The 12373-nt window shown below is 41.0% G+C and overlaps 1 protein-coding gene across 5 annotated transcripts in view; it reads right to left on the bottom strand.

Annotated features, from left to right (window-relative positions):
- Positions 1 to 12373, bottom strand: part of EML1 (EMAP like 1) — a 133374-nt gene that overhangs the window by 33295 nt on the left and 87706 nt on the right. For 2 of the 5 annotated variants that reach the window (XM_081859869.1, XM_081859867.1), the window contains exons 4-7: positions 8773 to 8820; positions 6637 to 6771; positions 3425 to 3453; positions 1783 to 1809 (exon numbers count right to left, since the gene is read on the bottom strand). In XM_081859869.1, the coding sequence (XP_081715995.1) occupies positions 1783 to 1809; positions 3425 to 3453; positions 6637 to 6771; positions 8773 to 8820 (239 nt within the window). The remainder of the gene's footprint in view (positions 1 to 1782; positions 1810 to 3424; positions 3454 to 6636; positions 6772 to 8772; positions 8821 to 12373) is intronic. The other 3 variants (XM_081859870.1, XM_081859868.1, XM_081859871.1) reach the window with 3 other exon arrangements.

Below are 12373 nucleotides of genomic sequence, written 5' to 3' on the forward strand. Positions count from 1 at the left end.
GGTACAGCCGTACCTTGGAAGTCAAACGGAATCCGTTCTGGAAGTCCATTCGACTTCCAAAACGTTTGGAAACCAAAGTGCGGCTTCTGATTGGCTGCAGGAAGTTCCTGCAGCCAATCGGAAGCCCCATTGGACGTTTGGCTTCCAAAAATAGTTTGCAAACCAGAACAGTCACTTCCAGTTTTGCGTCATTCAGAAGCCAAAACGTTCGAGAAATAAGCTGGTCGAATACCAAGGTACGGTACTAAACTCTTGTCCACAGAACACACAGTTAACAACCTTGCTATCAGTCACACGCCAGGAATGATTAATAATCCTTTCCAAGCAAACATCTACCCAAACCTATTGTCCAGACCACCCGTTCATAACAGGTGTGTGGCAGCAGACATAGATACTGATAGGCTAATTCAGACAGTGGCATGCCCACCATCACTTAAAATATTTATGTAGCCTTTTTTGCTTTAGTATTCAAAGACACAGAAAGAACAACAGACGGCAAGTGTCTTAGAATAACAGACTGCAAGAGAAGATACTGGCTAATGGAAGTGAAGCCACTATATAAAAAGGTGAAAGACTGTTAAATTGTTAAAAGCAAGGCTGAATAAAGCACCTGCAGTATTCTTATACTACTGCAGGAACAGCTGGGAAACAGAACTGAGCAGAAAGGTTGAAACTAACAACGCCTCAAGTTGCTTCCATGAGAGACTGCAAAATTAGTTACATGCAGCTTGTTGAACAATATGAACCACGAGAATAGAAGCAACCATGATTAAGAACTTAGCCTCACATAATATTTAGGAGATGCGGATTGATGAGGAGTTAGTTAGGAATAAACCATTTGTACAAATGCAACACAAATCTGTTTACACAAGCTACAATGAAAACAATTGTGCATCGATTAAAACTTGGTTAAATGTTAATTATCAGCAAGCACTTCCAATATCATACATTCAATAACCCTAATTTGGCATTCATATATATCCAACCGTATTCCTCTGCTCATGGAAGGCTCTTTGCTCCAACAGAAGCTTCCATGAATGGAAGGAGGAGGGAGGTGATTTTCACCAATTTCCCCTTTGGCCTGAGGCCCACCTCCCACTCTGTTTGGGGGAGTTCCCCAAACCCTCTAGTGCAGATTTGCAAGGAGCTGCAGAGAGAAGGGGGGAAGTCAGTAAAAACTGCTTCTTGTCACCTGTTTCCATTCATAGAAGACTCTAATGAACCTAACAGTCTTTGCATAAGCAGAGGGACACAACTGGAGACAACCTAATACGTTAACAGCACTGAAATATCTGTTAGCCACTGCTGTATGCTCGTTGGCAATTCAGGTTAAGTCTATGATTTACCAGGGACAATTAAGGAAGTGAGCAAGCACCGCAATGCCACTCTAAATGCTTATTTAGGCACACATTAGGAGACTAACCAAACAAACTATATAGTGCAGGCTCTATCACATGGCTTCTCAGCTGAAGTGCCAAGCAACTATTATCACACAATGGTACATTCATGTGTTGCCATATAGCTCTCTAACATTTGTCTCTTTCCTTGGCCATTTATTTGACCAGATCAACTAAAAATCAAAGCGAAAATCCATTTGGATTAAATTATACAAGGCTTACAACCCAGTAGGCGCCCTGCAAGAACTTTGGTCAGAAGAAACCGAACTTGTTTGGCGTTGTAGCAGTAGAAGAAAGATGTTGCCTCAATGGAGACAAACTCCTTTGGCTCTGTTAATAAGATTGCTTAGAGAGCTATGAGGTTTCAGAAGCGAGGCCTACCTACCTTTACAATGTGTCACACGGCGCTTCCCTTGTGGTTACAGAGACAGAGATAGAAGGGCTAGATAAAGATGCATTCAAGAACAGTCAGGCTCACCTAAATCCCTGCTCTATGGACTCCCCAACTGTCCTCTTTGATGTCCTGTTCAGGGAATACCATTTTTGGTTCATGCAAGCGGTCTGAATCTTCCACAGACAACCAGTGAACAGGATGACCCTAGATTGATTCACATGTTGCTGTTTGCACTAACTGCAATTTAGACTACAAATGACAAGTTGTGTTTGAGATGTACAGACCAGCCATGGGTTTACTCGGTTTCCATCATCTCCTACCATCCAGAACAATATCAGGATGCTATTCCAAATAGTAGCTGGGGGGGACGGGGACGCGAAGGAATATCCCAAACTATTTATCTTTTAACCCAGAATATTTTCCCCAAATTGTAGTTTGCCGACCAGCTTCAAACCATGCTTCTTGCCTGGAGGCCACTTGCAAAACATGGTTTCTTGGATGGTACTGGTTCAGGTATCACAATAAATCATGGTTTGCCTGAACCACATCATCATGCAACCATTCTTGCAAGAGAGGCTGAAAGTGGAGGACTGTGGGTATTATTGCTTATTCTATTTGCAACGGCAGATGTGCTGCTCACAGTTGAGATAATCAGAACTTCACATAAAGACATCTACTTCACTGTGCCAAGAAGTAAGGAAGATTTTACCACATGTTGGATGTAGTAAAATGATCTTTGGGGCGGGGCTTAGTAGCTGATGCTCTCAACAGATTGAATGCATTTAATGGCCAATCCTTCTATACAACAATAGTAGTGTGTACTCCTCTTTTTAAAAGCAGAATAGATAGAAAACACAGGGAAGTATGTTAAAAAGTATGCCCCCCCCCCCAATATTGGCTCCTAAGAAGTAGAAAAAGGGCATTGTTATTGATTTAGGGAATGATTCTGCTTGATTCAAGGAAAGTATTCACAGGCTCTAACACTGTCATTTCCATCTCAACCCCATTTTCTCCTAGGAGCTTTGGTTTTGTCGGGTGGGCGGTCACAAATCAGAAATATTGCTGTGTGCTGCTTTTTGTCAAGTGTGGTAGGTGTGTAACTGGAAATGAGGCTCTTTCTCGTGTGCCTGCATTTGTAGGGAGGATTAACCTGCCTACAAAAAACACACCTGCAGACCTTTTTAATTTCTGTACTTGTTACATTTGTATTTCGCCTTCCCTCCAATAGATGCTAAAGTGAGGATCATTAAAACTGAGGCACAAGTAAATGTTTGATGCTACTCTGAATCCCAAATGAACCCCCCAAAATTCATCATTAATTACTGAATTAAGGACACTGTACATGCTTCTTGAAAAAGATAAAATTAAAAGAAAAGTATTACCTGATAAAACCAGCATATCAAGTTCATTTCCAGAAAATGTGAAACTGTTTATTACCATTTGTTAATCACTGTAAAGTAGGACTAGGCCGTGTTTTAGGAAATTAACAGTGATAGTTCTGTTGACAGTTCTGTTGACCAGTTAACTCAGTAGAAAGCCTAGCTAGCTACAAACATTCAAACCATGTTTAGAAAAAGGTTATATCATCATGAAAACACCATTTACATAAGAATAAAGAAAGCAAAACAATTACCTGCACTGAACATTGGTTCCTTAGGTTTGCTGTGAAAATAATCAAGAAACATCCTTTTAACAAGACTTGCATGCCCATCTTTCCTCCCAAGCCCCACTCTCCTTCATGACCATCCATCTCAAATAAAACAAAATTGTCATCCATTCAGTTCAGCAGGGATGAAGTACTGGCTTTGTTTTTGATTCTGGCAGGCCCGTGCACAGCTTGTCTGAGGCCCAGGGTGGGAATCCCCGGATGGCTGGGAGGCATGGGGCATTCTTGGCCTGACTAAGGCGGGACTCAGAAGGGGCCCCTGGCCAGCTTTGCCCTCCGTGCAAAGTGTACCCAGCTGCCCCCCTGCACTGTTCAAATTCATGCAACTATAATTGAATGAGGCAAGAGAATGGAGCTGTACATGTTTGTCCTATGTCTGTCCATCCCCAGTGTCCCACACTGGCCCCTCCCTAGGGATGGAAAAATCTGACAATTTCAGTGTCTCTCAGTTTCTCATTTTCCCAATCGTAACGTTGCTCCTCAACATTTCCACCTCAGTGCAATTGAAAATAAACAAATCATGAAAGGTCACCAACATTTTAGTGTGAATTTCTCCTAATATGCACACGTTTTTGTATGCAATTTTGTCAAATCTAAACTTCTTTTCATAGCAATTTTCACAAATACAATACATGCTATTTTACTGAACATATGCTTTTCTATGTACAGCTTACATGTATCTTTGACATCTTTCTTGGCTGGAGAAAAGCACTGCAAAATTCAGAGAAATTTTTTTTTTTTTTTAAAGAATGGCTGTTTCGGTTCACATATTCATTTGGAAAGTGCAGATGAGGTACATTCACCTTTAAATGTGAACTGAATCAAATTTAACCTCCATCCTTTCCGCTCCCTAACACTAATTCAGCCCTGGGGAGCATGTCTGCAGCTCACAGAAAAGAGCGACGGGCACATGCAGGGCAAATTGCACAGCCCTACTCTCCTCCCTCGTGTGATTATAGTCTCATGGCCCTGAATGACTGAATACAACTTATAAATCATACCAAGTCATGTTGCTCATCTGTGCACAAAACTGTAAAAATATTTTTCTTCCTCGCCATCATTTCAGCTAAAACTCTGGTTCATGCTTTTTTGCTCCCTTGCCTTGACAACTAAAGTTCTCTCTCGACTTCCCTTGTCACTTCCTAGTGATTTCTCTTCCATTCAAAACTCTGCTGCCAAAATCATTCACATTTCTCATCACAGAGACCACGGGACGCTTCTCCTCAACCCCAGACAAAGGCTTCCCATCCTCTTTTGCATCTAAGGCAAGCACTTTGTCGTTATCACCGAAGTTCTTCATGGACTCTTCCCAGCCTGCAATTCTGCCAGTTTCACTTTTATATCCATGGCTGGGACTTTCCTTTCTCCAAATGGTTGTTGTTTAGTCATTTAGTTGTGTCCGACTCTTCGTGACCCCATGGACCAGAGCACGCCAGTCTCCAAATGGACCACCCCACAACTGCCAAGAAGTATCCTGCTGTCTTACATTATTAAATTTCAACCCCTGCACCTCCACATGCCTAGAACTCAGCTCTACACAGCTGCATGGTACCACTTCTATCTTTCTCCAGCTCCCTCCTCAGAAACTATCTCTGAAGCATCTGACTTCACCTTTTGCTGTAGAACTGTGGCCTAAACATTTTCTCTGGGATAAGTTCACTACTAAATATGAAAGACCACGTAAGATTGCTGATTGGGTGCCTGTAACTAGGGTTGGGAAAGCACCAAAGTGCTTGCCCTAAAAAACAATCGAGCCCTTTCAGTGAAAACAATTCAATTGGTTTTGCAAGCATTCGACAAGAATAGTTGCTTGGCTACAAGCATCAACAATCCCCAGTAAAAAAAAGACGCAATGAGATCATCTGCCACCAGCAAAGCAGCCTGCCAGGCCTTTCCTGGGTTCACTGGAAGCCTTTATCAGCTGCTACCCTCTCCCCTTTCCTCAAGGCAAGGCTTTTCCCCCTCCCTGAAGATGGAGGGAAGACTAGCAAGGATGGCAGGAGTGGGGTGCCAGCTTGTTTGCGCAGGGCTATGCATGCTGCAAAATGCTGCTGCTCATTCAGGCTCCCCCACCGCACTGCATTCTTCTGCGTTTGTTTAATGTTCACTGCTGCTTATCCTTGCCCTTTTTTTTCTTTTTAAATAATATTTATTAACAATTTAAACACTACAAAAAATAAGAACAATACAATACAACACAAAAACACTACACAACACCAACACATTTAAACTAATAAAACAAACAAAAAAACCAATTTAAAACACATCAAATAATTTCAGTATCTTATCTTTCATTCACTTATTTCCGCGACCTCCTCACACCTCCCTTTTCGTATTCCACTTCTGTTAACTGTTTCAGCAATTCCTTTCCATCTTTCTCTGTTTTCTATCCTATAATTATCTTAACACATTCTAACCTTATTTTTTCCTTTGATACTCTATTAATCTATTTATACTTAATTCCTTATAACATTTCTACTAAAGCCATATAGCTTCATTCCAACATTTTCCTAACATTCATTAATTTTACAATATTTCCGTAAATAATCTTTAAACTTTTTCCAGTCTTCTTCCACCGACTCTATCCTTGCCCTTCCCATTCCTTCCCCACCCCCTCATTTCTCACTAGGAATGGACAAATCCATCAGTTTTTGTTTCTCTCAGTTTCTGCTTTTTTCCAGTTCAGATCTCCACATTTGCAATTTTTTTAAAAAGTCCTCATGAAAATTCATCAGCATTTATTGCACCTCTCTCCTAATGTACTCCATTTTTCTATGCCATTTTGCTTGACACAGACATTTTTGCAAGCAATCTCCCCTGATATAATGCACTTTCTATGCTATTTCCCTAATATATGTATTATTATGCACACTTGTTCCTTAAATACATTTCTTTTAAGCTGGAGAACTACGTCACAAAAATCTGAGAAATGCAAATCCTAACCAAAGTAGATTTCTTCCCCATCCCTATTTGTCCCTACTTATTCCATGCCACATTTTTGTCTCCTCCTACTTTCAACATGTAGTTTGCAACTTTCTTGTGACAAGGCGTCAGTCTTTTTGCTTTTGCCAAGTCTTTAAAGTGCCATGCACATGGGATTTAATAGTATTTTAATAACCGCAGCACCACCAAACATTGTGACTAGCCTCAAGAGCCAAGAACAAGAGCTCCTTCCCTACCTTTCACTGTTCTTTTTACCACTAGATGAACTGCTTGTGGATCCAGCTCGATTGCGGCTGATTTTGGAATCTCCATAGCTTTCCCTTCGGCCTCCAGGAGATACACGCTCAGCTGAGTTGGTTCTTTTGACAGTGCTAATAGAAAAGGAAGCATACCCAATTATGAAAAATAATACATTAGTCTGAGTCTACACGTCAAGCTCTTCAGAAGTACAATCCCCAAACAGTAATCTATGGTGAGCTGAAATTATTAATCCTTTTAAAAAAGAAAAGAAAAGAAACATGGGCAAACATGCAGAGGTTTATATTTCACTGTTTCAGGATGCATAACTTTTAACAAGAGTAAAAATAATTTATAAACATAAATGCAAATATAGGACCACATCCTGGTCTCAGTCATTCTCAGGGATGCACAAGCAACCCAATATTCTGTGGGGAAAATGTAGAATCTGTGTGGGTGTGTAGAGGGTCTTCTCCCCAGCAGAAACTGATACACATGGCATCATTTTCCCACTGGGGGTGCTGGGATCTGTTATCACAGTTCCAGACCTTCAGAAAGTATGCTTCACAAGGGATCTGGAGGACTGATCATCACCTTTCCCATCACCAGAGACCAGTTGTGTGGCTCTTTGAGGAAAGGAAGTTATAGAGGTGGGGGAAGTGGTTTCCTTCATACTTTGTTTCATGTCTTAACAGGTCATTTGCCTTTTTCATCAACAGGTAGTCTGTAAAAATAACAGAACTGACTTGACTCTTTTGGAACGTTTTGTACTTTCAGTCTTGTTGTTTATTATTAATATGTTTATAACTAAAAGGAAGACTGAATCAAGCTCACCTGGAACCTACTTGCAATCAATGGAACAGGGGCACTCACTTCTGCCATTTTTGGTGACGTCCCTAGTCATGCTGATACAACGTCAACAGGCATGTTACGTAAGAATATATAACATATGGATCTATGCTTCTAAGTATTTTTACCTGAAACTAAACTCAAGTTAAATGTTTTGTGCCGTAAGTCATTTAACTGGGTTTAGTTCAAGGTCATAAATATTTCAGTCACGGTTCAATATTTTTCGCTGAAACATAGTCATATTGTGAATTGGCTGAAATATATCAACACTTTAGATTGCTCTCATTAGGGCAATTGAGACCACGATGCAGGGACCCATGCAACAAACTCTTAAAGCTCAGTAGGACTTTGGATTTCTGTTTTGAGAACAGCGGTTATTTCCTTTAGCAAACCGGTTTGGAAAATGGGGAGAAGTTCCAAAAACAATTCACAATACTGATTGGTAGTAGTCAAATTCTTCTTCGGGTACCCAAAAGTTTCCAGACAAATGAACTGAGAAGGCCTTACATATGGTATAAATAAAGAATATATAAACTAGATAAACCTTTACAGAATTGGTCAGAGAGCTTCCCTGGGTTTTGCCCTTGTGGGATAGCTCAGCAATGGCACCTTTGGGTTTTCCGATTAGGCCGCACACCTCCCATACATTTGCATCTAGGACTTGGATAAAAAACCGCAAGCAGATTCAAAGCGGCTTCAAAGCCAACAGCAGCACAAATTCCTGTAGGAGAGGGCTATCAATGGCTACCAGCCATGATGGCAGCTGTTCTACCTCCACAAATGGAGGGAGCAATGTTTCGAAATAGCATCTGCTGGAAACCACAGGAAGGAAGAGTGCTCTTGGGATCATGTTCTGCTCACTGATTTCCCACCAAGCATCAAGTCGGCCAATGTGAGAACAGGATGGTGGATTAGACAGGCCATTGGCCCCACCCAGCAGGTTATTCTTATATTCTTATGTTAACAAGCACAGTTTCATTGCACATAAAATGTTTGCATGTAAAGGCATTCGGATCAGAAAGAAATCCTCACCAAGAAGCCAGAAACGTTAGTATAGGAACGTTAGTACAGAAACAGAGGAAACAAAGTTAATACTCCTTAAAATGTAATATGAAAAGTGCTGGTTATGGGAACTTCCTTTTTCTTTCTTTCAACTACTCAAGCTTTCACTTATTACTACAAATACATACTACTGGTGATGCAAACTGCTAATTTCATTATGAATGATGGGAGACAGATGGACTAACGAAAATGACATGTTACAATACTTGTAAGAATTCCCTCACCTTAGAGCAGTTTTTTTCAGTTTGCATGCATTGAGAAGACTCACAGACCTGCTTAATCCATGAATGAGAAGTGCATAAACAAAGCAGAATAAAAGTGAATGCAGTAAAAATAAGAATGTACAGACAGAGAACATTCATATAAAAAAAAGTTAAAATACAAGATGTATACATTTTTCATGCAATCAATATACAATCCTGCATATTATGTGAAGCAGAATTAAGGAACTGAATCATTTAACAAGTTCCTTGTTCAGCTACCTTGATTGTTCAAGCTAACCGATAAACATACAGTGGTGCCTCGCAAGACGAAATTAATTCGTTCCGCGAGTTTTTTCGTCTTGCGATTTTTTCGTCTTGCGAAGCACGGACTTTGGAAAAGCTTCAAAAATCACCAAAATCTTCAGAAACCTCAAAAAAGGCTACCACACCGCATGCTATGAGTTGCTCCTCGAAGTGAATGCAGTTTTAAGAAAAAGGAAACAAACTTGCAAGACAAAGGAAACAAACTTGCAAGACGTTTTCATCTTGCGAAGCAAGCCCATAGGGAAATCCGTCTTGCGAAGCAACTCAAAAAACGAAAAACTCTTTCGTTTTGCGAGTTTTTCGTCTTACGAGGCATTCGTCTTGTGAGGTACCACTGTAGCACCTTGAGCAAAAGATTCTGAGAGCCCCACAAAGAGTTTGCAAAGCACTTTAATACATTAAGCAATGCTTTCTGTATGTAGACATCTCAGGATCTTTGGGTTTAAAAAGTTAAAAAAACAACAACAACAACAAAAACTGGTGAATACAGCCAGCAGTAATCAATGGAGGACAGACAGGAAACTCAATACTAGAGCAGTAAAGGGTTGGGGGAGAGACAAGAAGGACAGGATAAGTTATACACACAGACAGACATAGAAATAATGAATGGTGGTGTATAATTATTTGAAATGCCAGACATTCAAAATATCTTCACAGTACGTCAGGCAAGAAAGGAAGCAAATACTCTCCAATCATTCCAGCTAAAGATAGAATTCAGGTCACTGGGGGGGGGGGATGAGATGAAAAGGGGGACAACCATACACAGGAGTTAAGTTTTTAAAGAATCAACAGCAACATGTTTTTTTTTATATAAAAAGAGGAACATTTCGTAACCAAGAGAAAATCTGCCCTACCTTGAGTAAATTTCTGTATGATCAGTATAGTTCATATCAAGGGACAGTTGACAGTGCTGTTTTCTAGGAACATAAACCACCATCTCTTCTCAAATTTAGCATTATTTAAGTAAGAGGGAGGCAAATGCTGTATTTGTATGACTTTGGGGTTTTTAAGTTTGACCCTCTGTGGACCAACACATTTTTTTCCTCGTATAAACACATAAGAAATTATTTACATTTTGGGGTTCCTTTGAAGACAATAATTTCTTTCATATTTATGTTGAATACTTTAGTTATATTATTTCCTTAAGATCACTCTAGTTATCAGTGCTGTCCCTTTTTCTTTTCTGGCCCAGTTTAGGCAATACGCCTGTTAGTTTCCTCTAAGAACCACATGTCACATTCTTGAGGGTATTGACGGCGGCATATTTGACCCACCTAGTGATTTCTTGGGGTGCTGAAGGCTCAAACTACGTATCCTACCTGCTGGATCTGTAAAAGTTGGCATGGATGATGTTCCATCTCCCCACCATCTGAGTGACAGACTTGTTCATCTGACGGACCTCCTTTTGCTTGTTCTTTTCTCCCTTTTCTCCTTATTTCTATTTTTAATTCTTGTATAGCTGTGGCCTGTTGGCTTTGCTAATAAAGTTTTGATTTGATTTGATTTGATGTTCCATCTCCCACCCTCCCATTTTGCACGCTAAATAAGTGAAGAGGGGTATAATCATCCAAATTCCTCCCCGTCACAGCAGCTGGCAGATGCTTCCCCCAAAGTTTGATCCCAAACCATGGAAGAGTGTGCATGTGTGTGTGTGTGTGAATGTGGTGGGTACGTTTGGGACTGCACCATGTGGAAGTGGCTGCTATACTAGTTAGGGTGTGTGTGTGTGTGTGTGTGCGCGCGTGTGTGTGTGAGAGAGAGAGCGCATGCATATGCTTCAGGAAACCTGAACTACGTGCAATCAAAGTAGCAGGCATCCCAAGACTGCACAACCTGACTGCCCCATGCAATCGCGTACTCCTGATACAGAGCACAAAATTCATAATTTTCTTCCTCACACTTGGGCAACCAGAATAAGATCAGTTTTGCGTTTTTCTGCAACTGGGTTAACAAACTCACGGGTTGTGTACGGTGCTGGCAAAGAAACTGCAGTAGAGACATGCATCACAGAGGGGGCTGCATGTACTTTGTGTTACCTGCCCCGCAACCCCCACTTCCACACTAAAGCTGGATTGTGTGACATGCATAAATTCTGCTTTTTCTACTTCTATTAATCTATGTCCTGTGTGCAAGCCCAAAACATTCAAACTGAACTCAGCAAACAAAGCTCACCCTAATCAGCTCCCTATCTCTCAGGTTAACTTATCCCACAAGATTGCTAAGAGACTAAAATGCCACTCTGAGTAACCTGAAAGGAGGCTGAAATACAAAATGAAGGCTAAAGTATTAAACAGAGACATCTTGGTCTTCCTGCCCCTCTTAATCCGCCCCCCGCCCCGCTTTATTTGTCTTGGGGTGGGTGCAGGGTTTTTTTCCTTGTCTGTTTTGGGGTGGTGGTGCTAGGGGTTCCGAGCATCCCCACTTTTTCTTCTGTGAAATGGTACCCACAGCTGTTTTTCAGATTTCCAATGTGCCCGCAGATGTAATCTCTTTGCAATTAACTCTGCAGTTTAGCATCATTTCGTTAGTCCCATTATAGACCACAGGTGGGTCAGCCAAGTGACCTCCAGTTGTTGTTGGCTACAATTTCCATCAACCCTGAATATTGGCCATGTTGGCTGGGGAAGGTAGCAACTGTAGTCCAAGAATGTCCGGGAAGCACCATGTTGGCTACCCCTGCAACAGACTATGGAACAAGGGAAGGGACGCCCAAGTGCTTAAGAGCGCAGAACAGAACATAAGAGTGTGCAAACAGCACACAAAAGAGAGAGAAGGAAACAGGCTTAGCATTGTCTCATTACATACTTGCTCCCAGAGTAATTAAGCATGGTTGTGATTGCAAACATTTATAACCTGTAAGGATAATCACTTAAATAGCTTTGAATAAGAACTGAATACTTAAAAACTGCCGTGCACATAGAATGCATGAGCACGCCAAATATTGTAGGGTTCCCCCCCACCCCCTGCTGATTTAATGATGTTTTCTAGCCAAGTTACCTTTGCGCTCCCTAAGGTGACTAAATGAAAGATCTGCACCGATTCAAGCCGAGGTTAATAACACTTGCCTAGAGCCAACGATTTAAGAACGACAGGAAGTGTCATTATTACCCATGGGGCACTTCTCAACTCCCCATTCCTCTATTCAGATAAATTATTCAAAAGTGAAAACACAGTATATGATATCAGCTGTGATAAGAAGCAGCCTTGTACTCAGTCAGGCCGTTGATCCGTTTACCTCACTATTATTTACTACTATATCAGCAGCAGTATACACAAGTACTATCAGCCACACTCCAGG

Source organism: Podarcis erhardii (assembly GCF_964252035.2).
Source record: "Podarcis erhardii genome assembly, chromosome: 1".
Lineage (NCBI taxonomy): Eukaryota > Metazoa > Chordata > Lepidosauria > Squamata > Lacertidae > Podarcis > Podarcis erhardii.